The sequence below is a fragment of the Microdochium trichocladiopsis genome (genome assembly GCF_020744255.1).
Source record: "Microdochium trichocladiopsis strain MPI-CAGE-CH-0230 chromosome Unknown B0I36scaffold_15, whole genome shotgun sequence".
Classification (NCBI taxonomy): Eukaryota; Fungi; Ascomycota; class Sordariomycetes; order Xylariales; family Microdochiaceae; genus Microdochium; species Microdochium trichocladiopsis.
The window spans coordinates 422,473-447,956 of NW_025763558.1; the positions used below are offsets into that span (position 1 = coordinate 422,473).

The 25,484-nt window shown below is 53.9% G+C and overlaps 9 protein-coding genes across 9 annotated transcripts; 4 read left to right on the forward strand and 5 right to left on the reverse strand.

Moving 5' to 3' along the window:
* Nucleotides 1–1,946: 1,946 nt before the first annotated feature.
* B0I36DRAFT_229736 (uncharacterized protein) lies at nucleotides 1,947–2,820 on the reverse strand (the record flags this gene model as incomplete). The annotated part of the gene is made up of 3 exons (XM_046149125.1): nucleotides 1,947–2,136; nucleotides 2,213–2,614; nucleotides 2,759–2,820. Coding segments are annotated over 3 exons (654 nt in total), but the record flags the coding sequence as incomplete, so codon positions are not given.
* Nucleotides 2,821–4,183: 1,363 nt separating this feature from the next.
* Nucleotides 4,184–6,046, forward strand: B0I36DRAFT_356235 (cytochrome P450; the record flags this gene model as incomplete). Its single annotated transcript, XM_046157573.1, has 5 exons — nucleotides 4,184–4,436; nucleotides 4,515–4,960; nucleotides 5,027–5,254; nucleotides 5,407–5,768; nucleotides 5,875–6,046. 5 exons carry the CDS (start codon nucleotides 4,184–4,186, stop codon nucleotides 6,044–6,046), a joined length of 1,461 nt encoding a protein of 486 aa, XP_046004516.1.
* A 1,204-nt stretch (nucleotides 6,047–7,250) lies between these two features.
* Nucleotides 7,251–7,592, reverse strand: B0I36DRAFT_256688 (uncharacterized protein; the record flags this gene model as incomplete). The annotated part of the gene is made up of 1 exon (XM_046150955.1): nucleotides 7,251–7,592. The coding sequence occupies one exon, from the start codon at nucleotides 7,590–7,592 to the stop codon at nucleotides 7,251–7,253; it is 342 nt and encodes a 113-aa protein (XP_046004517.1).
* A 725-nt stretch (nucleotides 7,593–8,317) lies between these two features.
* Nucleotides 8,318–9,532, reverse strand: B0I36DRAFT_436771 (uncharacterized protein; the record flags this gene model as incomplete). Its single annotated transcript, XM_046162855.1, has 2 exons — nucleotides 8,318–9,099; nucleotides 9,169–9,532. 2 exons carry the CDS (start codon nucleotides 9,530–9,532, stop codon nucleotides 8,318–8,320), a joined length of 1,146 nt encoding a protein of 381 aa, XP_046004518.1.
* Nucleotides 9,533–10,491: 959 nt separating this feature from the next.
* B0I36DRAFT_224647 (uncharacterized protein) lies at nucleotides 10,492–10,761 on the reverse strand (the record flags this gene model as incomplete). Its single annotated transcript, XM_046149055.1, has 1 exon — nucleotides 10,492–10,761. A coding segment is annotated over one exon (270 nt), but the record flags the coding sequence as incomplete, so codon positions are not given.
* Nucleotides 10,762–13,833: 3,072 nt separating this feature from the next.
* Nucleotides 13,834–15,147, reverse strand: B0I36DRAFT_369954 (uncharacterized protein; the record flags this gene model as incomplete). The annotated part of the gene is made up of 1 exon (XM_046159852.1): nucleotides 13,834–15,147. The coding sequence occupies one exon, from the start codon at nucleotides 15,145–15,147 to the stop codon at nucleotides 13,834–13,836; it is 1,314 nt and encodes a 437-aa protein (XP_046004520.1).
* Nucleotides 15,148–16,562: 1,415 nt separating this feature from the next.
* On the forward strand, nucleotides 16,563–18,050 carry B0I36DRAFT_369955 (ankyrin repeat-containing domain protein; the record flags this gene model as incomplete). The annotated part of the gene is made up of 2 exons (XM_046159853.1): nucleotides 16,563–17,951; nucleotides 18,027–18,050. The coding sequence occupies 2 exons, from the start codon at nucleotides 16,563–16,565 to the stop codon at nucleotides 18,048–18,050; spliced, it is 1,413 nt and encodes a 470-aa protein (XP_046004521.1).
* A 1,262-nt stretch (nucleotides 18,051–19,312) lies between these two features.
* Nucleotides 19,313–20,689, forward strand: B0I36DRAFT_223651 (uncharacterized protein; the record flags this gene model as incomplete). The annotated part of the gene is made up of 3 exons (XM_046149042.1): nucleotides 19,313–20,112; nucleotides 20,173–20,304; nucleotides 20,374–20,689. Coding segments are annotated over 3 exons (1,248 nt in total), but the record flags the coding sequence as incomplete, so codon positions are not given.
* Nucleotides 20,690–22,640: 1,951 nt separating this feature from the next.
* Nucleotides 22,641–24,586, forward strand: B0I36DRAFT_436772 (uncharacterized protein; the record flags this gene model as incomplete). Its single annotated transcript, XM_046162856.1, has 4 exons — nucleotides 22,641–22,700; nucleotides 22,779–23,404; nucleotides 24,249–24,332; nucleotides 24,373–24,586. The coding sequence occupies 4 exons, from the start codon at nucleotides 22,641–22,643 to the stop codon at nucleotides 24,584–24,586; spliced, it is 984 nt and encodes a 327-aa protein (XP_046004523.1).
* Between the last annotated feature and the right edge of the window lie 898 nt (nucleotides 24,587–25,484).

Sequence of the window (25,484 nt, forward strand, 5' to 3'; positions counted from 1 at the left end):
ACGTGAGCGGGCCGTCGGACATCGCCGCAGCGATAGGCTTTGCCAAGTCTGAGAATATTCGGCTCGTGATCCGAAACACCGGGCACGACTTTGTCGGGAGGTCGACGGCGCGCGGGGCGCTGGCGGTGTGGACGCATCACCTCAAGTCAACGGAGTTCGTGGCGGCCTACCAGTCGGCACTGTACACTGGGCCAGCACTGAAGATGGGCGCGGGCGTGCAAGGCTCTGAGGCTGCAGCGTTCCTTGCGCCGCTCGGGTTCGTGGCCGTCGGCGGCTGGTGTCCATCGGTGGGTGTCGCCGGAGGCTTTACCGCCGGAGGTGGCCACTCGCCGCTGGGGTCCAAGTTTGGCATGGGCGCGGACCAGACACTCGAGTTCGAAGTGGTCACAGCCGAGGGCGTGGCGATCACGGCTTCTCCAGTGGTCAACCCAGATCTGTACTGGGCACTGAGCGGCGGCGGACCCGGCAACTACGGCGTGGTGACAAGCGTGACCGTCCGGGTGTACCCGGACGCGCCGGTCGCCGGCCTGTTTCTGATGATTGACCGGAAGACCGCATCGCCCCTCGCTTTCTGGGCGGCCATGCGGGTCTTCTTCGAGCTGATGCCGGCCATAGTGGACCGCGGGGTCGGAGCGACGTTCAGCCTGGGCGCCGACGTGTTCTACCTGACCCCGCTGACGGCGCACGGCCTGACGCTGGCGGCAGCCCAGGCGCTGGTGCAGCCTCTGGTCGACGCGCTCGACCGTGCCGGCATCGCGAGCACGGCGCAGTGGCTGGCATCGCCGGGCTACCACGCGCACTGGACCACGTTTGTCGCGCCGGGGCCGGTGGGTTCCTTCTGGCAGAGCAGTGCGCGCATCGTGCCGCGAAGCGTCGTCGAGGACGCGACCCGCCTGAGCAAGCTCATGGCCGCGCTGCAGCACATGGTGGACGACGGGGCCGTGACCATCGGGGGCACAGTGGTCGGCGCCGTGAAGCGGACGGGCGCGGCCAACGCGGTGCTGCCGGCGTGGCGGGACGGCGTGGCACTGCTGGGGCTGCTGACGCCGTGGAGCGACGCGCCAGCCGACTGGGCCCGCATGCGGGGCCGGCAGCGGTGGCTGGGCGACGAGATGCGGCCGCTGATCGAGGAGGTGACGCCAGGGAGTGGGACATACATGAACGAGGCGGATGGAGCGCAGCCCAACTGGCGAGAGGCATTCTTTGGCGATAACTACGACGCGCTGGCGGCTGTCAAGAAGACGTGGGATCCAGACTCGTTCTTCTGGGCGCTCCAGGTGCCGGGGAGCGACGCCTGGACCGTGGCGGCTGACGGGCGCATGTGTCGGGCCGAGGTGGGACTCTGAACCCGGACCTTTTGCCACGTGCTTAGTCATTCGACCATCGCCAGACACTCCAGAAGCCAGACCTGGAACGCCTCCATTAGAACCATGTGTATAGACTATACACGACGACGTGCATGACCCTTCTGACCGCGAACCACCTACTCGTTGTCTATATACGTTTCTTCAGTCCACCTGGTTCTATTGATCCTTGTTGAACGGCAGGCGCCTCTGTTGGTCAAGTCCGCGGAGAGCAGCCCTCGCCGCCATGTGGTCATACTGGTGTAGGTTTGTGACGTACGGCGCCCGCTCCGTAGACTATCGGGGCAGTGCGGCACATCCCGCCATGGCATCATTTGGCTCCTGTCTCTTGGTACAGGGACGTCTGCCAGAGTACCTCGTGTCCACCTTCGTGGAAAGACCGGTGTCCCTAATGGAGTCTGCTCATACGTCGCCCTCATCTGGATGAAGAACTGCCGCTGCTCCTTCCATCTCGTTGGTAATCTCGTCACTCGTGACACCATGCGAGGCATAGGACGGGTGCCCTACGTCGTATTTATGGTCTGCTTCGCCGTTCCTGGACTTCTCTGGCAAAGAGACTAGCTCGTTATCGCCTGATGAGAATCCGCCCCTGGTAGTCGGAGCAGCAAGTCTGATACAGGCCCTTAAGACCTCAGGAAGATTGATACGTAAGCTGATGTACGCCAGTTCGACGGTGATGAGAACGAAGGTAACTTTCGAGGACCCCGTGAAATTGGCGCTCCAGTCGATCCGGAATAGGAAGGCGAAGTGAACAGCGCTAATAATGCAGTCCCTTGGAGACTCGCCCTGTCAGCAAAGCCTGGTTCGCAGGGAGGGGCGCGGGACCTTATCGTCTCCATTAAGCTTACCCGGACCCCAAAGCAAAGATGGCGATCACAGTTATCTTCTTGGATGTCGACATCTGTGTCTTCCAAAGCCTATGCATCGGCATGAGTGTGACGACGAGGTCTAAAGCAAAGTTTGTTGCTACAAGACATGTCCACAGCGCGACCTGGTCTCTGCAACTGTTGCCTTGTACAATACTCCATTGCGGGCCCACGGAGTCGCACAGGAAGACGGAATTGAGCAGGAAAACGGATCCCCAAAGGATAACGAGTCCTATGGCTATGTTGATGGCCTGGCAAAGTCGTTTCTCGGTTCGGAAAATTAGGAGGTAGAGACAGAGCTGGCTGATCTTGAATAATACAAGAGTGATGATGTAGACTAGTGTGTATATGAACGTGGCCTGGTGAGAAGAGTCAACGTGGTTGCTTGAATGAGCGTGTGCTGCAGAAGAAAGTGGAAGGGTCCACGGCGTATTGTCTCACCTGTAGAATGGTTGGAAGATTCTCAACTACTAAAAGTCTCGTCCCTGATTAATCATCTTACTTATGTCCCTCGAGGTGATTCTTTACGTACGGGCTCCATCATATGGAGAGTTGTCATGCATGTCGTGTCCGACACCAAGGAGGAAGACTGTTCGAAGTGATCGGTCAGCACAGGTAATATAGCTTGGTCAGGTAACTCACGGATTGTGCTAAGAGCGATGGTAATCCCTATGAATAACTATTGTACGTTAGCGGTGCTTCTTCCTACGGAATTCAGTGCTGGTGTACTTACCATCGCAGCGACGGTAATCCAAATATCCCAGCATGGTTGGCCACTTTTCCTTCGTTCTATCAAACGGATGATGACCAGAACGACGTCAAGCACCCATATGATAGGAGCTACAACGATGCACCCGACCGCTTCTGATGTAAGAGGAAGCATCAACATGATCGACGATGATGAAAGACAAAGGGGTGTGAGAAGTGTCCAAGAAGAAGCCTCAGGATCTTCGTCCGGCACGCGCTCCTCTTTATGTACTGTTGCGGCGCTTATGCATGCGAGCCGGCGAGATCCCGGGCCCTGGCTTGGCTCGGAAAAGCAGCGTCTGGCCCCCGGAACTGCCAATTGGTTGATATTCTTGCCCAGTCCCTACTATTGTCTCGTTGCATGGAGTGTCATGCAGGGGCTCAGAAGGACGCTTCAGCAACGCGACCATGGTAGCATCCCACGTTCTTTAGGCTTGCTTCCGATTCTAGTTCGCATGCAACCCTGCGTAAGCCTCTGAGACTTTTGCTAGAATGTCACTATCTTGTTCGGAAGTCAAGAACCTGGGTTAGGCTTCACGCCGAGGGAATCAGGCTGTGCGGCGATTTTGACTACGGAGGTCTGGCCCATGGCTCTTGTTTCAGTGTGAGACTTCACTGTGTGAATGTGCTATGCTGGTGTGTTCGAAGCGGCTCCTCAGCCTTAGGCGATCCATGTCCCTGGGATGACCAGATCGGGCCAGGGTCGCTCGACGGGTGGTACTGATCATGGCCCTCCTACGAAGTTCTCGGTACGCGATTCGCGTAAGTCCTCCATCGCGCGCCACGATCGAGATCCTGTCTTTTGCACAGGCTCACAATGAGGAACCTGGCCCAATTCGTTGCCATGCACTCCTGTCTTCCAGGGGCGCGCTGCCAAGTGCTGGGTCACTATCACTGGGAAGATACTGGACCACAACCGTGGCAAAACAGCTGGATTCATCGCCTTTACATAGAATGACACAAGTCCACACACATCCTCTGAGACCTGCCCGCTTTGTTTGGTGAAAGGCAATGTGGTCCCATATGTCGAGGCAAACAAGAAATCCTCCATAAATAGCGTGCCTATGTGTCACTCTATTAGACCCGAAGTCTCCCAGTCGTCACCGACAAAGAGCACTCGGGACAATCTTCGAGCTGCAACATAGGTTCTTTACTAAACATATTATACGACTATAACGGCGTGCGAATCGAAGCTTGGCAGTCACAATGTCGTCGACATTTGCTGCTACGCCTTACGCGTTCCAGGAATCTTGGATTCGGAATTCTCTGGAGATTGCCTTTGCTACCTATGCTGGCTACAAGGTTATGGTCGCGCTCTACAACATCTCTCCCCTCCATCCCCTGTCCCGTTTCCCCGGACCAATGCTTGCAGCAGCAGGATACTTTTACGAGGCATATTACGGCTGGATTTGTGGCGGCAAGTATACGCAGCAGATCAAGCGCATGCACGAGAAGTACGGTGAGTGTATAGAGATGTCTTGGAGGGTAATGAGAGTCCACGATCAACTGTAAGTAATACTGTAGTATCCGTTCCTAGGTCCAATCGTCCGCATCAACCCCGACGAGCTGCACTGCAACGACCCTCTCTTCACCGACGAGATATATGCCGGCCCGGGACGAATCCGAGACAAATGGTACCACCAGCTCAACACGGGCGGTGCCGGTCCTGTGTCGGCGACTGCCTTCTCGACTGTGCTGCATGAGGTGCACAAGATGAAGAAGGCCCCCTACGCACGATTCTTCTCCCGCCAGCAGATCGCCAAGCTCGAAGGTGAGGTCCTCGATGCAGCGCAGCTCGTAACGAACAAGGTGCTATCCATCGCGCAATCCTCGAAGGAGGCCAACAAAAGCCAACACGGCGAGGTCTTCGACGTCAAGGACGCCTTCAACTGCTACACGGCCGATGTCATCGGGCAATATGCCTTTGGCACATCCATGGGCTTCATTACACAGGAGGGCTGGACGCCCAACTTTGCGACCTGGGTCAAGTCATTTCTGCAGTAGGCCTACACGATGCGGCATAATGCGGTGGCGCGCAAGCTCGCGCAGTACATCCCGCTCATGGCGGACCACATGGGCGAGGATATTGCCACTGTCATGAGGCAGATGAATGTCGTCATTCCGGGGTACATCCAGGCCGCACTGGACGATCCGGAGAACCGGCGTGTGTTTGCCGAGGTCCTGCAGAACAAGAGTCTTCCAGATAGTTACAAGGACATGTTCCACCTGTCTGGAGAAGGGTTCAATTTTCTGCTAGCCGGGACAGAGACTACTGCAGTAAGTATCGTCATCATCTCCCGTTCTTTTCACTGTCATCGTCATCGTCATCGTCATCTCCGGCCGGCGTGCTGACCCGGTGTTAGGCCATTCTCACCGTCATCACATATCACCTCCTCCATCAGCCAGCCATCTACAAGCGCCTTATGCAGACTCTTAGCGACACCTCTCCCTCCACGCTAAAATGGTCCCACCTCGAGAACAAGCCTTACTTCTGGGCCATCGTGCAAGAATCGCTGCGCATCATGCCGGGCGTCTCGCACCGCTCCGCACGCATTGCCAGGGATGAAGATCTGCACTACAAGAACGCGGCTGGTGACGTCGTTTACCTCGTCCCCCGTGGCACACCAATCGGGATGTCCTCGGTGATCAATCACATGGACCCTAAACTGTATCCGGACCCGGAGGCTTTCAGACCTGAGCGGTGGCTTCTGGACGATGGATCTCCAAACTACAAGCTTCAGAAGTATTTGCTGGCCTTCAGCCGGGGCAGCCGGTCTTGTATTGGCGAGAAGTAAGTTCTCTTTCTGTTCGGTCGCATATGTCTTGCTATTTCAATGCCTCACCAAATAGTCGAGAAAGGTCGCGAATGTCCAAAGGCTTACAACGGCAATGCACAGTCTTGCGTACTGCGAGATCTACATCATGGCCGCGCTCATGGCGTTCCAGGTTATCCCACGCGCCACGCTGCACGAGCCTGGCGAGCCGGCTGAGCATTTTAAGTACGATCACGACATGATTGTGCTGCAGACCAAGAACGGTTCCATTAGCTGCAAAATAAGCATCTGCTAAGGGCTTCGCATTCGAGCTTGTACCCTACTTTACGCCTGGTCTCGCTCAAGTCAACAAGCGACTACAACAAGCAAGAGGCGAGTGACGGAGCATAAAGTGTAGACGGCCATTGCTGGGGCAACTTGACTGAACAGCATGAGACCTGGGCAACGGAGGTCACACGATGATGGTGTCGCGCGATCGTTTCTAGACAATTACCCTATATATTGCATCGAGTGACAATGCTATCTGGATCTGCCCATGCTACCGCCGCCAAAGGTTGTCCATTAAAAGCCTCTAGCATTGCGATGCTCGTCGAGACTCTTGGGAACATGATTGAGCAGAACACTTGTTTGCACTACTTTAAATGTTATACTGAATCCTTCTCGTTTCATGTTCATATACGAGATGAAAGCATGATTATTGTACCTGGCTTCAAAGCATTGCCAAAGCTAGTGGTCAATCCGGACTTACCCGAGATGTACCTGCCTTCCATTCAAATCTTGAAAGCCCCATCGAGCATATCCGATCTTTCCAATCACCTGTTCAATGTCGGGCCGCTCAAGCGCCCGGAAATCCTGTCAGTACTGGGTGGCACGGTCGGCTACCCGCCTCGGTGACGGAGCCTCATTCGTCACCATGGGTTCCTATCTTCCAGGGGCACGGTGGTAAGTTCTATTTTATTATTCCTGTGACGACGCGGGACGAGACGCGTAGCAAGGTAGCCGGCCTCAGGACGGAGTGGCCACGACGTATGGGATGCTTAACGGAAATATATATTAGAGCCGCCCTAGGCCCCATACCCCTTAGGCGGTTAACCATTCTCTGCCCAGGCGTTACACATATCAATCGAAGAATCACAATCTAGGAATAATCTCCGAAATTCCTGGAGTGGTGCTCCGATTGAAACTAGGCAAGCGTGAAAGATATGCTGGCATAAATCGGATCTCATAACAATGGTTCGTAACGCGTGGACCGTGGAGGACTAACGAGATATGGAGCCACGATAAGGCTGACCTATGTAGATATGCAGATGGTTCGTTCGCATTACGCCTCCGTCAGGCGCTATTCACCATCCTCTATCACGGTAGCTTCTGCTATCAAGCTCGTAGATGGGACAATATATACAAGTAGATAAATGCTGGGCAGGTTTCCTCCATATTACAATCCAGTTTTGACCTGTACAGACATGCTATATTCCTTGGCTCAAACTACCATACTCTGGTCAGATAACCATATACACATCGCAGTCAGGATGGAGACCAAGCCAATGATTACTGACTTCCTGATGCCATTCCAGGTATTCATGGTATCCTACAGGCCCGTGCACAAAGTTTATGTCGCAAGCTGCCTCAGCGTTTAGAAAAGGGTCACCGTGCGTTGGCCACGTTTGGGGATTATGATTCCAACCATCCTTGTCGGCAATGGACCTGCATTTACTGGTCCAATCATTGACCTTCTGCGTCGAGTTCCCGCTACGTGCAGTAGCCACCACCCCATACCGCCGGCCGATTTCGTCCCAACTACTGTACCAACGGACCCACAGAGTGCATTTGTCGAACGACATCGGATCGTCTACGGCATTGTTGAAATACTCGTTGTCGTGCGATGGGTTAGGACGAATAATGGCGAAGGCTGTCCTTGAATATACCAGGAGAGCAATAATGAGATGGCCAGATGGGCTTTCATTATTTAGATGTGCCAGTTTCACATATGCCTTCGTGGCGATGGACAGACTAACCAAAGTCTTTAGCGGATGGTAAGAGAGTCGATGCATATATAGCCAAGTACAAGACCGTATGCTATAACATCTCGAGGTGTTGACGTAAACAGCCCGCAAAGAAGCCCGGCCCTTCTCCGGCACCTCAAATTGGCCAGGGTGGAAGAGCCGAAGACAAGCTCTACCCCCTAGTTAATTCTATTTTGGCTGGTCAAGCAGTGTCTTCTGCACTGCCGCCCTCATAGAGGGCATGGCAATGTAATATGTAACATCTTCGGCGTGGTGCACAGTAGGAAACAATCATACCGTTGGCCCGTATCACAACTCGCGCACCGGCAAATTGACATCATGGCCGCGCTCGTGGCGTTGCAGGTCGTCCCACGCGCTAAGCCTTATGAAGCGAACACTCCCGACCATTTTAAGTACGATCACGATATGAAAGTATTGCAGACTGAGAAGAGACCCATCAGTTGCAAGATGGATACTAGCTAAAGGTGCGTCGAGGAGTATAAGAAGAAGGAGAAGGAGAAGAAGGAAGAAGGAGAAGGAAGGAAAAGGGAAAGCCCATACACCTAAGGCAATGAAAGAGATTCAATTGCTTCCGTCAGCAGACGGTATCGTGGCACTCCTGCAACAACTTCATGCCAATTGGCCTTGTCAATAGACGGGAATCTCGAAGCAAGAACACCGCCTACCGTTACACTGCCAAAATTCTCATTGTTCGACTCATACCCGTACATTTGGGCCGCCTCCACAAAGTCTTTGTCGATCGTGACCCCGTCGGAGACTTTAACGGCGTAAGTATCGTCAGTCACGTTGTATGCTACGATGATGCCGAAGTCGGTGGGTCGATCAATGCCCTTCACCTGAATGTAGTTCTCGATGGCCACTACAAAGGTGTTCATCGTCTCCCCTGAGGCCTTGATGCTGGCCACAGCGTTCTGGATCCGGTTCAATGCGCCCAGGGCGCCTGCCGCGTTGTACGGCTGCTCGCCGACGCCGGACCGCACAGGGATCCTATCGTAGGTGACCTCAGTCTTTTCAGCGACAAGCTTGGCGAAGTATTCCTTGATTATGGTGATCTTGTGCTTGTTTTCGGTCGGGATGATAACCCTAATGAATGGCTGGATGATGCTTTTTATAGCAAGCTCTGTGGTGTGGTTGGACATATTCGGGATGACCGAGTGGAGCTGTCTGAGGTCCTCTGGTGACATGACGACTCGCTTTTCCGTGTTTCTGAGAGCCTCAATGTCGGGAATCCGCTCCCTCAGACGTTTAATGCCCTCTACCGCTTCGAAAAGCCTCTCCACACATTCTTTTTGGCCAAAGATGAAGGCTCTGGGCTCTGGAGAACCTAACCGATGTCATAAGTAAGGGAGGTTAGTGGGATTCATCTCAGTAATATAATAGTTGTCATACTCACGATCACGATCAGCTCCGGTGCCGGTGTCTACCGTGTTAACGTGGAGTGTGAGGTATCGCACAACAGGAGATCTCCTGTCAGATATCCAGCTAACGTTGTCGCCACACTCTTTGAAGACAGTTTCCAAATCTTGCTGTACTAAACAACCTTGGCCGCTTTTGAGCCGCATCCTCGCCAGAGTGAGTTCGGGCTCGCATGCCTTGGTTGCCGAGCTGGGGCTGGTCTTGGAACTGTCAACGCTATACTCCGTGGTGCGGCCACAGTCGAATTGATCCTTGAAAGTTATGGTATTGCAACCATAGCTGATGGTCGGGGGAGTAGCCTCAGTCATCTTCCCATCACAGCCGATCGACCAAAACTGCATTTTGGCCTGTTGGGAGATGATTTGGCTGTCCTCAATGACGAAAGCGATATACGAGGCTCAGTGTGGTGCAGAGAAGCTTATTTGGGTTCCCAACAAGAGGCGGCCTTCTCAGGCCTTATATATCTGACGCCCTTATAGACGCGCCTGCCTCCCAAGGCTTCCCTTGCATAGCCTCCTTGGAGGCCTAAGCAGGCAGGGAAGACATAACAAACATAGCGATATGGTCCTTGGTCATGTTTGGAGAGAGCCGGGATGCACGGTGTTCGCCAACTAGCGCAAGGCAGACAGGTTCTCAGCTGCGCCATGCGTATCAGGAACTTTGAGCATGGTCTATAATGCTTGAGCAAGCCACTTCCTTCGCACAGTGGCGGACCGAGAGCCTGGTCATCAGTGGGCCTATGGCGCATGGCCAGAACTAGGTGGCTGCAAGATATGATGCTATTGGAATTATGCACCCAAATAGCGAGCTCTATCATTAGCCAAAGGTGCCTCGCCTTCAACGCTTAGATTGCAAGACACTCCCGTCCGAGACTTGGCATCAGTCAAGGCGATATGCAGGTTATTCGAAGTAATATTAATGACTTAATTTCATCTGACGCGAAAGCCGCGGATACCCCAATCATAGCCTACCCCGTGTTATGGCTGATAGTCCCCCACACGCACACGGGGATCAGTGAAACAATCTATATGACCAACTCTTAGAACTCTCACCGGGCGCTTCTCGGTGAGGATTGCATAGGTCCGGGACTCACCGGGAAACGGCAAGCGCGCGGGATGTGGCAGTGCTTCACTAATGCCGTGGCCCAGCACCGACATTTGAGCATGCGGCCGTTCAAAGGAATATATATCCATCCCTTTCAGGTAGAGACTGTTAAATGGACTAAAAGCATGAAGAAGAGAAATATCTGGGGAACTGCTCCATACAGATGGCCATTCGCTAAGTTTGGACTTTCTGTACCTCCTGGAGCAGTGGTCCCATTAGGCAATCCTCCCAGAATCAGAATAACAGAGTCGTGTTCATCCCTGTTGTATACCAAGACAGCACTCTTGTTGAGGCTCTGGTAGCTGCCGTTTCCCAGCAAACCGCTCGTGTATGACTCGTCATGATTTTCGTCGCAGCCACATGGCTCATAGATGGAGCAGATGCACTCGGCCGGCTTGGTCTCGTTCCTCCGCGTCGTAGCGTTGTAGTAAATGCATGAAGATTTCCATACATACACGTATTGGCCACCTGGGTATATCTCAGGGCGGGCTCCCGTTTCACCTGATCGAACCAACGTTGGTGGGTGGCCGCTAGAAGAGGGGGAGCCTGGGGGAGAGGGTCCACCGGCGTTGGAAAATGGAGACCCTTTAGGCAAGTTCGTGACATTGTGGTATAGAGATTCAGTAGGATATCTCTGGCAGTTTTATGGGAGCACGCATCAACCAGGGCTGAGGAAGGAAAAGGGCTCTGCAGAAGTCTTCCATGCTGGCACATACCTCGATGACACACTACCGCCGCCTTTCGGTCCGCCAGCTTTGCCCTTGGCTTCCGCTAGGGTGAAGCATGCCAAAATTGTGAGCAAGGCCGCATCGAAGTAGAAAGGTGACCCGGATTGTGAGATTGATCCTTTGGTCCAGTTAGTACGAGGTGTATCTCTGGAGAAAATCAAGTATATGGACAATTCCTAGCCATAGGCACAGGCTTAGAGCCCGATGGGGCTGTGCTCGTATGTCTGCGAGGCTACTGCCAAGGCACACCGGGGAGAAATCTTCTCCAGAAATCCTTTCAGGAGATGAGCACGGCCTCTTTGCTATCTGGGTGGATTCGCGACTCATTACGCTGCTACGGGATATAGTTATCCAGCAGCGATTGCCCTCTGTAGGACGACATAAAAGCACCTGGTGGACAATGGCATCAGAAGCTCCGGTACTTCTTGGTCATCTTTCTGATGCCCAGTCTGTCCTGAACGGTACCCCCTCAGGCATACAGCCAGCCTACAAGGGGGAAAATAGTCCTCTCTTCCATACCCGCGGGCCTTAGGCAACGCAGCACCTACGTGGACTGCTGCGACGCTAGCATAAAGTGACCTGCAGAAGAGCAGCGGTGTATATGGAAGATGAAGGAAACAACACGCACCTCAGGTCTGATGTAGCATGGTCTACTTCGCAGCAAGGATTAATCACAGTGTAGTACCTAGGTATTTTTGGCTGCCTATTGGAGCCTGCTGTAGAGCTCAGCGTCGTTCGTGAAATGTGTGCTGCAGACACAGCTTATTGGCCTTTCCGCTGTTCGCTTGTTACATCCCGTGTAGAGAAAGGGCGCTCTTTTGGATCTGACCTCATAGAAATGCGACCAGTTGTTGCACACGACCCGCCGCCTTATTGACCTGATGGGCCCCACCCATGCACAGGGAGAGGGGAGCGACTTACCCTTGCGGCAGGGCGTAAGGCAGACAGGCTGTCGGAATGATGATCACCTGAGGCAGGCTATCGGTGTGCAAGGAAGTGGTCTGCTTACCATAGTAGCAGTGCAGACCATGCGCAAAGGTGCCTAATATGCATGGCGCAGCTGTCTGTGGTGCATGAGTAGCATTGAGTGGCTACAAGTCATAATGATGCACTCAGATAGCGAGCTCCGTCATCATTGTGAACTGCGGCTCTGGCGGGACGTCATACAACGTGCCGGGGGATTTGGTGGCCCAACACCTGGCGGACGAGAGATTCTGGGACGTCAAACTGCTCGCGTAAAGCGTGGTTCCGTCTTCGATGATGCCTACGAGCAGTTTTATAACCTGGGTGAAGGCATCAAAGAGCCTATACAGATTACTTTTGTTGATCAATTCGACCAGCCAGAGGCTGGTATCGATGGTGGAGGCGTGACCAAGGAGTTCCTCACAAGTGCTGCGGAAGAGGCCTTTGACCCTAGCGAGAACGGTCCTGGGTATTTCGTGGCCAACCAGCAGAACTTACTGTATCCCAACCCAAGCGCCTTTGATGAACGCGCTGAATTCCTTCGTTACACCGGCACGGCCAAGGGATCGCCGGAATGGAACAACGGAATGACTGACCTGTCCAAGCGGTACGAGTTCTTGGGACGGCTGGTAGGGAAGTGCATGTACGAGGGCATTCTGGTCGATATGTCGTTTGCAAGCTTCTTCCTGCTCAAGTGGGCGTCGTCAGGTCAGACCTCACCCACCGACCACAGAGCCAATCTCAACGATCTGCGGGATATGGATCCGGAGTTGTACCAAGGTCTGATCAGCCTCAAGAACTATCCGGGGGACGTTGCCGATCTCTCGCTGGACTTCACCATAACAGACCAGGTCAGGGATTTCCAAGGCAAAGTCCATACCATCACACGGCCTCTGCGCAAAGAAGGGTCGAGTTTGCCCGTCACGAACAAGGACCGGCCCCTCTTCATAGCATACGTTGTCAACCACCGCCTGGTTGCCCAGCCGTACCGCCAGACGAAAGCGTTCCTGCGCGGTCTGGGCACCATCATCAACCCTTATTGGCTGTCCATGTTCAACCAGTCGGAGCTGCAGCGCCTCGTCGGTGGCGACAGCACCGAGATTGACGTCGAGGACCTGCGCCGCAACACGCAATACTCGGGCCTCTACACCATTGGCGACGACGGTCTCGAGCACCCCACCGTCGAGATGTTCTGGCAGGTCATGCACTCCTTCAAGGACTCTGAGCGGCGCGAGGGCTTGAAGTATGTCACCTCGACGCCGCGCGCCCCGCTGCTCGGCTTTTCCCAGCTCAGTCCCGCCTTCAGCATCCGTGACGGCGGCACCGATGAGGATAGGCTGCCCAGCACGAGCACGTGCGTCAATCTTCTCAAGCTGCCGCGGTACACCTCTGCCGAGACGCTGAGGAGCAAGCTTTTGTATGCAATCCAGTCTCATGCTGGATTTGACCTGAGCTAAGCGGTGCTCCTGCAAGCCTCATAGTGACCACAGTAATTGTGGCGTCCAACGGCATGTAGAAGGGACAAAGTGGGTGGGACTTTTGAGCGATTGGCTTGGGGATCTGCGTTGCATTCTAGACAGTCCTTTCACCTCGCAGGCATCGGTCCAGCCGCGCAGGTAGGCCCTCATCGTGCTGGTTTCGACCTAGCTCTAGATTGAATAATCTCTAGGTCTTGTTCTAATATGTAGTCGGTTTTTCACCAAGTATGAATTGCTCTCAGTTAGCAGTACATCTTTGCCCAGTTCATTACCAAGTACCTAGTCCCGAAATCTGATGTCCTGGCATCCACTCAAGCGCCATTTATTGGACCCACCCACTGTATCACAAGCCAAGACAAAACATCATGCTCAGCTCGCCTTTCTAGCTGGACACTTGCTGTCCGTGGTCTTAATATTGACGAAGGCATGGACAATAAGCGCCGCCTGGCTCCCGCTCGGACACTTTGGATACGCGAGCGTCGTGACCGCCCAGTAACGCGTATCCTTGGCAGTGAGGGTTCCCGACTTGCGCGTGTACGAGCCCGGCGTGCACTGATTTAGGGGCAGGCAATCGAAGTAGACATTCGCCTCCGCGAGATTGTACCCCTCGGCAAGGGCCCAGCCGATCGCGACCTTGCCTTCCCAGTTGGCTTTTGCTGCCCAGGATCCCACCGTTACAGCCTTGGTGATATCATCGCCCCCGGCGCCGACGTATAAAGGCCCCTCGATACCGCCGCTGCGACCGCCCTGTAGCTCCGCGAGTGTGGGGGTGTCGTACCAGCCCCAACGGTTGCACCCCTCGCCGGGCTGCGTGTCCAGCGTGAAGGACTTCCTGGTGCTGCCGGTTGGCCTCTCGTAGCCAAAGGCCGCGCCGAAGCTGCAGATTTTGTGGGTTGCAGTCGGCGGCAGAGCGGACGTCGATGTCGATATCGATGCCGATGTGGAGGTTGTCTTGCATGGGACCGCCGCGCACTTGGTGCAGCGGAGTATCATCTCAAAGTAGTCGTGGGTGGTGGCCGAGTACGACGTGCACTGACCGCGAGCGTCCCGGGCCATGCAAGGAGCCATGCTCTTGAAAACAGAAGTGATTACGGTACCAGTGCTCGACTCGATTGATTCAGTTTGGCCAGAGAATGCCAGGAAGACGTCGAGAGCCTCCCTGTCGTCGTTGGGGCACATTCCCGCCATGACATCCTTGATCGGGGTAGTAACAGGAACCCCCAGGATGGTGGTAAAGGGCAGCATGCAGACAAACCCGGAACCATCCTGTGCGCACACGATTTTGGCCATTGGAGGGTTGCTCCAGGTCCTCGGGTCGAGCGAGTTGCCCTTCAGCTTCCATGCTACAGTCGCAGACTTGGTAGTGTAACCCGGGAAAGACGAAACGTTGAAGTACAGGTTAGGACCTATGAAGTCGAGGCAAACGCGCGAGGTGACGATGCTGCCGCTCGGCGTCGTGAGGGCGATCGCCGGGCATCGCTGCACGTAGTTGTTCTCTAAGGGCAGCTGGAAGTTGTCCTTGTCGGGCAACGGCACGCCCGCGAGGCTGCAGTCCTCAGTACAAATGTCGTAGTACGATCTTTTGGACAGCAACTCGACCGCTGTCCGGACAGCAGTTGTCCCAAGCGGCACGCCTGCGAGACCAAGACCGCCGAAGAGGCGGGCAAGTATGCGGAATTGCATACTGGCTGATTGCCGGGGCTTTTCAAGGCCAAACGGGCCGTCAGGGAACTGAAGATGGAGAGGTTCTGATAGCACTCACACCCGACTCAAGGCATTTCCCCATCTACTCACCTACGTAGTGTACACGCGCCGTCCATATTCGCATCGCGGGCTTTAGCTAGCCTACGCCTGCAGGGAGTGGCTGCGGAATCACCGGTTATGCTTGGAGGGAGACTCTGACGGATGGCATTGTAAAGGCCTGAATTTGTGCAACAAACAATTGGGCCCACACCTCGATATGGTGCGTCCCAACTCTGATCCTGAACAGTGTCAAGCCCTGTCGTAGTGTCAGCGCTTCAGTGCCGATGGAGTGACCCCAAGCAAAGTACGCCAAAGACGATGAGGCCATACTCAGCCTCAGTCGCGTTATGGTGTAAATTGTCGCCAAGTTGGCTTTAGCTGCAGGTAATAGAAGCCCACCACTTCTGACGTCATCCAGTTGAGAAGGCGCCAGGCCGTCCGATCCGCGCGAGCTGCTACCTTCCAAGCCGCCTGTCCATAGAAAGCTGAAGATCTCAGATATACAAGTACCCATATAGGTCTCATCGTGAACGCTTACAGGAAAGCTTTCGGCGAAGACGGAAGAGGCCGTCGGGGAAGTCCCAGTCCCGTGCGATCCACGAATGTGGGGGTTCATTCAACACAACAAACATGCGCGCTGATCAAACAAAACACTTTGGTCAAACATACTGGATGTCAGATACGAATCTCTTGTACCTTTTTGGCTGTGGCCAAGAACGTGCAAATACGGATGTTGTGTGTGTCTGCTAACCCGCTACATTGTAGACATGTGAATTCTTAGTTTCTGTTTTACTTGAAGTCACTGGCCCATCTTGCCAGGCGGTGCCATATTCTTTACTGCCATGTAGCTCTTTGAAATACATCCTGTGCATACGCTCACCCCTTGGCGCATTGTTGCGGACCGGCTTACCGGTCGGTTCCACCTTGCCATAATGAACGACAGTCAACCTTGTGACTTAGCACCAAGTCAGCTCTTAACGTTACCCAGAGAACTACTCCTTTGCATTCTTGAACATCTCGATGCAAGGTCCTTGACGCAGGTGGAAAAGGCTTCTCGCGACCTCAGAGATGCCGCCAAAGCTGCCTTCAGGGCCGTTTATGGCCCTGGTATCCATCACCGCCAAGTTCAATCAGGGTTGTCGTTTCGCGAACTTGCGATTGAAGAACAACTATATGGCTGCGATGCGTTCGACACTGAGAAGGATATCAAATTTCTTTTGCGAGTTATGTACAACCAAGTGCCAGCGCCCACAGACAACGACAACGATGACTTTGCCGCTTTTGTCCTTATAAGCTTACGAAGGAGCCGGGCTGAGAATACGCCTGCCTGGCTGGAGACTGCAGCCCTTGCCCTCATGGTTCAGACCCGCATCGAGGAAGCCGACGCATACTATGAGCGCCTCGCGGCCCTTGGGCCTTTCCCGCCGGATGTTGCCCTCGCGCAGGCGCGGTTTGGCTCTTGCCAGCGATTCGCCACTACCTTGCAGAATCTTGCCAAACCACCGACCGCACATCAGCTCGCAAAATCGGCAGTGTGCGCTGCTGTCCGGGGAGATGTCGACTTGCTCGAGTATCTGTGCGCAAACTTCTTGGTACAGCTGAACTGGGCGTTCGGCGATCACACCACTGCATCTGTCGCTGCCTTCGGTGGACATATCAATGTGCTGGAGTTTCTCCACAACCGCGGTGTTAACATTGTATCTCCAACGCTACGGCCATTGCCAATTCTCACGGCTGTCAACTGTGGTCGCCAAGAGGCGGTGCAGTACCTGCTAGAAAGGGGGGCGCCCACCCGCCACAATGGGTTGCTTCTCGCTGCCAGCGCCATATCTCGAGGATTCTTGGATATCCTCCGTCTGATTTCCGAAGTCAGGACCCTTCCGAACGCCGACCTCGCCGGGAGACTGCTCATCGGATACGCTGTAGAGTCCGAGGTTGCTGAAAGGAGGAAAGCGACCATCGAGTTCCTCGTCACGGAAGCTAAGCTTGACATCAACGCTCTCGGCGTGGGTGGCACAGCACTTCACATTGCAGTCAAGTCTGGCAACAGAGACATTGTCGAATGTCTTTTGACACTCGGTGCAGACCCGCTCGCCAAAGATCTTCTTGGACAGACTGTCTTTGAGCACGCTGTTTCCCACAATCGATCGATTGCCGAATGGTTGGCCAAGGAATACGGAGCATCCATCTCCAAGTTCGCGGCGCCGAAGGCTCGACTAGTCGCAGAGGTCATGCACTCGTGGACGCAAAACTGGATCTACCGACTGGCCGATTGGGTTCAGGACAGAGTCCTGGTCTCGGCACAGGATACTAAAATCCAAGCTGTCAGGCGTGCATGGAGCGCGCACGGCATGAACGAGAAGCTCTCTAGTATATGGTTGCGCAATCAATCGCTTACAGCATTACAATGGTATGTGGGCGAGTTCCGAGGCAGGGACGTGGAGAAGTGTTACCTGGATGCCGCCGCAATCTCTTTCAGTCTAAATCGGGTGATCGATACAAGACAGGGTTTGGTAACGAGGGAGCACAGCAAGCCAATCAAAGACGACGAGCTATTGCAGGCGGCCCTCACGATCGCAACTGTGTACCACCCTTTCGAATCGATCATGCGCCGGGCGCTTGTGTCAGAGCTGCATCACAGAGTGCCCTCTGCGCGCATCCGTACACTCGGCCAAGTTCTTGCTGGTCCCGAGGCCCAAATGTTCCTGACGGGCCATGCGGCAATCGTCCGGCAGGAGGCCGAAGTATTCACGAAATTTATTGATTCACAACGTTGGCGGCTCCGGGCAAATGGATATTGACTGGTCCTGCTGGTGCAGGATGCTCCTCAGCGTCTGAAGTAATTTGACCTATGTGTTTCTTCGCGCGCAAAAGGGTGAGGACTCACAGAGGCACTTCTCTGCTAATGAATGAAGGATTAAAGCCCGCCGTGCTGAATCTTCACTGTGATAATGCAGATGTGAAGGCGGATAGAAAGGGACTTAGTTGAGTTCATCCAAGCTAAAAACATACGTAGAGGTAGAAAGTCGACCTGTCCTTGTACGTAAGAGCTTAGGGTTGTGTTAGGCGTGCGAGCAATATTGACGGTGATGTTTTATGCAGTGCCGATCTGGGAACAGACATCTAGGGTAGCACATTTTTACCAGCCAACTTCCTAACACTGGGTCATTATATCACCAAGCTTTAGACTCTTATTAGGTCTACATGAAGTCGCTACAGTCTTCCCATTAGGCATACTTTGAGGAACCGGCACCAAGCATGTCGCAAACGAAGCTCCATAATCACAGTCGAGATGGCTATCAAGGAAGAGCGAATCGTGTGATACTGCGCCAGAATGATTTCTTTCTACCAGTCAGATTCTTTGTTATCATCCTCAGGCTCTTATTATGCTACTTCTTCAAAGTCTTTCCATTGAAATCCTTCAGTGCCCAACACATTGTCGGGGTTGAAAGACACTCCACAAACTATGGACTAAACCTTGCACCACAAACAGAGCTAGACAGGGGCGCTTTGGGCAACATAGCAATGCAGAAGCTTTTGCCGCACGTGAAATTCCCATGGTAAGACAGGAATGCGGCTTGGTTGGAGATAATCTAGCTTAGTCAAACAAGGAGACGGGGACTCCTTCCGCAGCGCATCGTGTTGAGCATTTCTTAAACGTGCAGAAGTGAATGCCGGTGCCGTTAGCCGGCAGAGATTATAGAAACAAACAGATTTCTCAGGCTCCTAACTCGGCCATGAGCCACGATGCTTGCTAGTTGTTGTCAGCACGTGATGCTTGGTTTGAGCATTTGACCAAGCAAATGGACTAGCTGGTAACTCATCTACCATGGGCCTGCTATTGCACTACAGTTTGACTCGTGTTCGCTGAACACGATTGAACTCAATAAGACTTAGCCCACCAAGAATACAAGAAATACACGTCATGCACGTCACACGCATCGGGGGCATTATCGTATTGTTATTCATTCTGTGCCGCTTGTGGGTGACGTACCGTGGAACAGGCGGGCTTACACTCCTTTCGGCGAGTGAGTCGGACGTAGGAAAGACAGATTTTGCAACTCTCGGATTTGTGCGTCGAGCCGACGTAGGGGGACACATCAGGCTCTCCTCAACAATCAAATACATACAAAGTTGTGTCCAGCTTTCTCGCGATCTACCTGTCGACAGAGGTAATGTTACAAAGGTTGCGCCACGGCTCATTGTAGAGCCCATCGAGGCAAGGCTAGATCAACCCGGGTCTCTGCAGATAGAGCCGTGCGATGCGATTCTCCTACCATTCGAAAATGCATACCCACGATCAGCCAAATATAAACACCTGGCATTCGGTATGACCACGTCTTTGGTTCGTCTAAGTCAGAGCGTCGCCCCGATTGCTCATTGGGCCTCTGACCGCGGCACACTCCTCGTCGTGGTGATTGAAGACTACATCGGGCAGGAGGACGAAGTCGCCGACCTGCTTGCACAGTTTCACAGCCTCAAGATCAACGCCATCTTCGCACCGCCCATCGCCAGCAACCATTCTATGTCTCAATCACATTTTGCAGTTCTCAGCAAGATGCTCGCCGAAAGCGGGCCAGAGACAAAGTGGTTCGCTCTGCTTGACGACGACACCTTCTTTCCGCACCTGGAGCCTTTATCTACGGCACTCAGCTCTCTTGACCACGAAAACAAAGACCTTTATGTTGGCGGGCTGACGGAGGACTGGGGATCCCTGACACGATTCGGTCTCATGGCTTATGGCGGTGCTGGCGTATATCTCTCTGCACATCTGGCCAGGAAGATCGGCAAGCTGGACCAGCTCCTCCAGTGCATCGAGGAGTCCCCGCCTCAGTTGGGAGACATCATCATCCGTGACTGTGTCTACCGCCACAGTCGGGCGCGTCTGACCGTGCTGCCAAATCTGTAAGTCCTTCCACCGCAGCATTGATGTCTTGTGACAAGGGACTAACCTGCTCGATAAAGCTATCAACACGATTTGCTAGGCGACCTGCGCGGCTTTTTCGAATCTGGCGTTGATCCTTTAAACTTGCACCACTGGAAAAGCTGGTACAGCGAACCCGTAGTGTCCATGGCGCAGGCGACGAACTTTTGCGGGTAATTCATTCTCGTGAAGCACCGGGCTCCCAGCGACGTGTATGCTGACTAGGCGAGCTTGTGCCACAGGAACTGCTTCCTTCAACGATTCATCTTTGGCAACGATACTGTCCTTAGCAATGGGTACTCGATCACCTTGTACCCAAAGGGTGTGGATTCGCTCAATCTCAACAAGATAGAGCGAACATGGGGCAACGTCTACGCAGGCGAGGATCCGAAGTACGAGTACAGCATGGGGGCGCTGCGCGACAGGGTGCCCGACAGTGATCACAAAACGTACTACCTCAAATACACGGAAGCCAGGGTAGATCTCATGAGACAACTGTACGTGTGGAAAGGAGTCGAGGACCGTGGAATACCTGACGAAGTTGTCGAGCTGGTTTGGAGGAGATGACTCACCGGCAGGGTCATATCCTGCTCCGCAAATGGCCGAATATCATGTCGTGTAGGATTTCAATTCGGTAGCAAGGCCTCAGAGGGAGACCATATCCGTCGAAATCTGTCTGGCAGTCACAGAAGTGTGATGACTAGTAGGCAAGAAGGCAAAGCGTGGAAGCATGAATCACTATCTAGCCATCGACAGGCTGCTCGCCCTTCCCACTGTTCCTCCTTCCGATGACTGGAGAGTCGAGTCCTTATAATTGGGACGGGAAATGCAATTTGCCAGTAGAATGTTCTCAAGAGATAGACAGCTGTCCAGCAGTCGGGGCACTGGTGTGTACAGCCCCCTTATGCGTGCGCCGAGGTTGCCTGCTTGGGTCGACACAATAGTGGGCGACCGCACCGCCCGGAGGCTCGCGCTCTGTAAGAACCCCGATAATGACCGCTCGAGAGGATCATGCATTGGATGTGTGACCAGTGATGATCGCTTTGGTCTTCAATCGAGTACGGGGCGGGGACTTGCATTGGGCTGCTGGCAAGCGCCTTGCATGGCTACTACTAAAGATGGCACAGCTCTTTTGCCCGGCGCACATTATGAGCGACGCCACCCTTACATTCAGTGACTCGGAGCTCGGGCAGACTGAGCCTATACCGGTTTTAGATGGCGAGCCGACTCCTGGGACACCGAGCCTTGTACTACAATGTAGCAAGCATAGTGCAGAAGCCACGCGAATGGGCTTGCGTGACTACGCATCGGAACCAGCGGGCACGCCTCTCGGGCGCCCGGCGGCCGCAAGGTGGCAAATTGGAACAAACGAGACTCCCCTCGGATGCCGGACTGGGTTGTCGCGACGGGCCCGCCACAGCGCTGCGACCGCGGCGGCCCATGGCTTCCTTCGGGTCTTGCTTACCGGTTCAACATGTAGGTTGGTTGAGGCAGTGTCGCTCGGCGGGTCAACCGTTAGGGTGCAATCGCGGTCTGGGTCATAAGCCATGCACAGCACTTGGTTGGCGCTGCCCAGACTGTCGATGCATTGCTTGAAAATGCACAGAGTGCGTGCAAAAAGAACTGACAGGAAAAGTCATAGTCATCATATCATCGGTTCAGAGCAATGCAGCCTCGTATTGACGATTACAGTTCATTCCCGGCTTCAGATGGCCATAATGAAACTGCCTGTCTGCTCCGAGGGCTTGGACTAGGGCTGGTCCTGAGGCCCCCCTGGTGAAGGTCTGATTGAGCGCCCTCATGCTTGCCCTCATGCTTGCCCATCTTTGAGCTTGTACGGGGACAAGGACCCTGGGAGTGTCCTGACATGCAAAGGCCACCTACCCGCAGCTCTCGAATGTTCTTTGCAGGCTGGGGATACTCGACTCCTCCTGCTTGTCATCATACTTGCGTCCGGCGAAGGCGGCCAGAACTCCCTCCATCCATGTATGGTCATTCTGTGCGGCCAAGCAGACCACCCCGGCTCTGAAGAAACATATCTCCAGGAGAGTGCGAGCGCCCATAGGTGGCCAGGTGGGGTTATGTGGTGCGGAGGTGAAGCCGGCCCCACTGTGAGGGGGGGTCGCCAGGCACCCAGCGTCGCTGGCTGTCAGGCATCCGCCGTCAATGCACCCTGTCACTGGAGGTGCTCAAGAGGCACTTCCCCCAAAACCCATCACCAGGCCGTCACTCTTTTCTCCATCATTAACATCAACCCCCATCTGCTTCACGGGTGCACAGCCAGCACCGGGGTAAGCGCACCATTTGAGACCGTCTCCAGCACCTGCCAATACACCAGACAGGGCGATCCTGAATCCTTGAGTCCGCATTCGTGTGCTGACCCCGCAATCACCTCTTCTTTCTTACAGGACAGAGACCAAGCCAAACATTCTTCGTCTACAAAGTCTCTGGGCAGAGGCAGTCGTAATCCCACCAAGTGGCAAGAAAGACCCGCCAGGAGAACGTACACATGGACAGGTTGTCTTCCGAGCTTGGCCCTGCGGCCCGCTCCGACGATTACGCCGATCACGTTAATCACCTTGAGCGCGCAAGACCCTTACCCGACACAGCGATGCACACGAACCAGCTCTGCGTCCCGGCAGCCTAGGAGGACTGGGACACAGATACCAAGGATCTCCTGCAAGAGCTCTGTGAGGGCGTTATCCACCACATCTTGTCGCTCGACGATCGCTTCCGCTTCGAGCACGAAGTAGTCTTCGCCGCAGTCAACATTGCTCTCCGCGCCATCATCAACCCCGACGAATGGGCCATTGCTGAGCTGACCAAGGAGGTGCTCTACGCGAAGGTCGGCAGCGCCTGTCTTGACATCGCGATTGGCCTCAGTACGGTCGATGAAGCCATCATTGAGGCGATGCTGGAGACCGCAGTCATGGATGCAGACCGGCAGCTCTCCAGGGATAGCATTCTCAGCACACGAGCGAGCATCCTGCACCGTATTCATCACGTCATCGGTCCAACCCCGATCCCCTTCCTCGACTTTGTGTACCCTCCCGACTCGCGCACACCCTTGGATCAATACATGCGCTTCGAGGTCTTGCGTGTTCTTCGGGCTGCACTGGTGGAGCCGTCCTTCTTCTCTTGCTCTGCGAGTCAGATGGTGGCTGCGGCAGTCTCTGCATCGTGGCGTCGTCGGTTCGGAATCCCCTGGGCGGAGCCGCTCGATGCCCTTACCGGCCACCATTACGCAGAGATCAAGTGGATAGCGGACCTTCTGTAAGATCGCAAGCGAGTTGCATGCGGTGCTTGCTCTCAGTTCAGTATCCTCAACAAGAGTGTTTATGTATTAGGAAGGCTGTTCGTAGAGACTGTCAGTGGGACTCATGGATTTCTTGCCCTACTCAGCTCCCATCGTGGCGGTTCTGGATGAGCAGTAGCTCTGGACCAGCATGGTGTCTAGCAGTGTATATGCCGGCTATTCATGGTGGATTATCAGTCATGTCTTCATAGAGCTAGCCAGCGCACTTCGTGTATTGTCTGTTAGGAATGATTTCTGAGCTTTTCTTGACTCAACCGCTATGTGTGTGACCGGACAAGTCAAGCTCAACTGGACGTCCACCACTACGCGTAGCATCACATCACTTCTCTAGCGGTCCTTACATAAGTGCTTTCTGAGGCAAGTAATCAAATGGAGTTCCAGGAGCACCTAAATCATCACCCAGGCTTCATTCTCTACTAGTCGCAATCCGCTTGGGTTCGCTGATAGCATCTGTTCACAAGGAGTCTCAGTCTGTTAATGGACTAATGTATTAATGGACAAGAACTCTCCGTGCACCATCTGCAGCTCGGAAGCTACATGTCATCTACACGGCACGGTTAGACGCAAGTACTTAAAGCCTTGTGAAAGCCAATTTGCCCGGATAGCGTGATAATCACAAAGCGGAACAGAAGCCGTCAGAAACAATACGAACGCCCGACCATTCTCTATACGTAGTCACGTCTCAACCCGAGAATCTATGGACTTGAACTTTTTTCACTAATATCGGGTCTGAACGTTCATTGGCATTCAGTGGACATGATTTTTCCTTCGTAGCATTAACTTCAATACTGCTGACGATAGAACTATGATTAATAACCCATTTGTCATTGTCGAGGATCTCTTTCAGGCTTTGCACGATTATCGACCTTTGCCACCTGGTGGCAGGTAATACACGAGCAAGCGATCTTACTCCTACATACTACAGCTTCCTGTGTCCTCTTACTTATTCAAGCCTGAATCTGCGTCGAACCTCTTCCTCTTCTGCAACACTGGCGCGGATCGGAGCTCTGTCTTGTACGTCGTTGCCGACATCATACCTAAGGAAGCCCTGGATGATACCTTTCCTGTCGAAGACGACGCTTCACAAGTCCCGGTGGAGCTGTGCTGACATTGTGGGATGCCCCACGCCGGAACAGTGAAATGCGCTCAGGCCATCCACCAGCGCCACCTCGTCGGCGCACCACCTCACTGTTGCACCCCACCCTCCTTCCTAAAGTGGCATGCGGGGTAGGACATCGCGGCTTAGCATTCGTCAGCTCTGTTGATTTCCAATCGCGCACCGGCGTGCCTATGCACGCACCCTTGCTTATGCCCAACCTGGTCGGAAGGAAGACAATAAGGATGTTTCTCCGTCTCCTGAGGTGCCTCGGGCTTGACCACCATTTATGACACTGCTACTACACACCCGACCCGGCGGCTGTGCTCGGACCGTAATGATGCCAAGCCAGTTCTGACTCCACTTAGTTCTTGTCGGACCCATGGCTGGAGCAGTTTGGTTGCAGCAGCATGCATGAGGCTGAAGTAATGGATGGATTATCGCCAAGGCAAATTCTCTTCTCGTGCAGCGTATTACTCTATAAAAAGCCTCTACCACAGTGTCTTCTCGCCCAGACTGGACCTGAACCCTCCTGCCATGTTTGAAAAATGCTTGTGCTGACGGACTGTGGAATGTCACCAGTTTCCTTGTTTGACGCGTCAGAGTCGTCTCCAAAGCGGCCCAATTTCAGCCGACTTATGGGCTCAAATGTGTAATCGAAGACACTTTTGCATTGTTGTCTTGTTAGAAGCCTCTCTTCGACTCTGCTTATGGCGCAGCGTACAGAACAGTATTTGTGTGCATTTGTGGAGTAGAAGACCCCTGCCAACTAGTTATGAGACGTTCAGCTGTGCGGCCATCTATTGTTACTGAGTAAGTTTATGTGTGCAATATCTTAGCTTGCGGGACGATTCGGTAACTACTGCGGCATCGAATAACGTGGAGCTCATTGGAAACCTATGTCGTGCCTGATCCAATTTCAGGGAGGGAGGTAGTAGCAC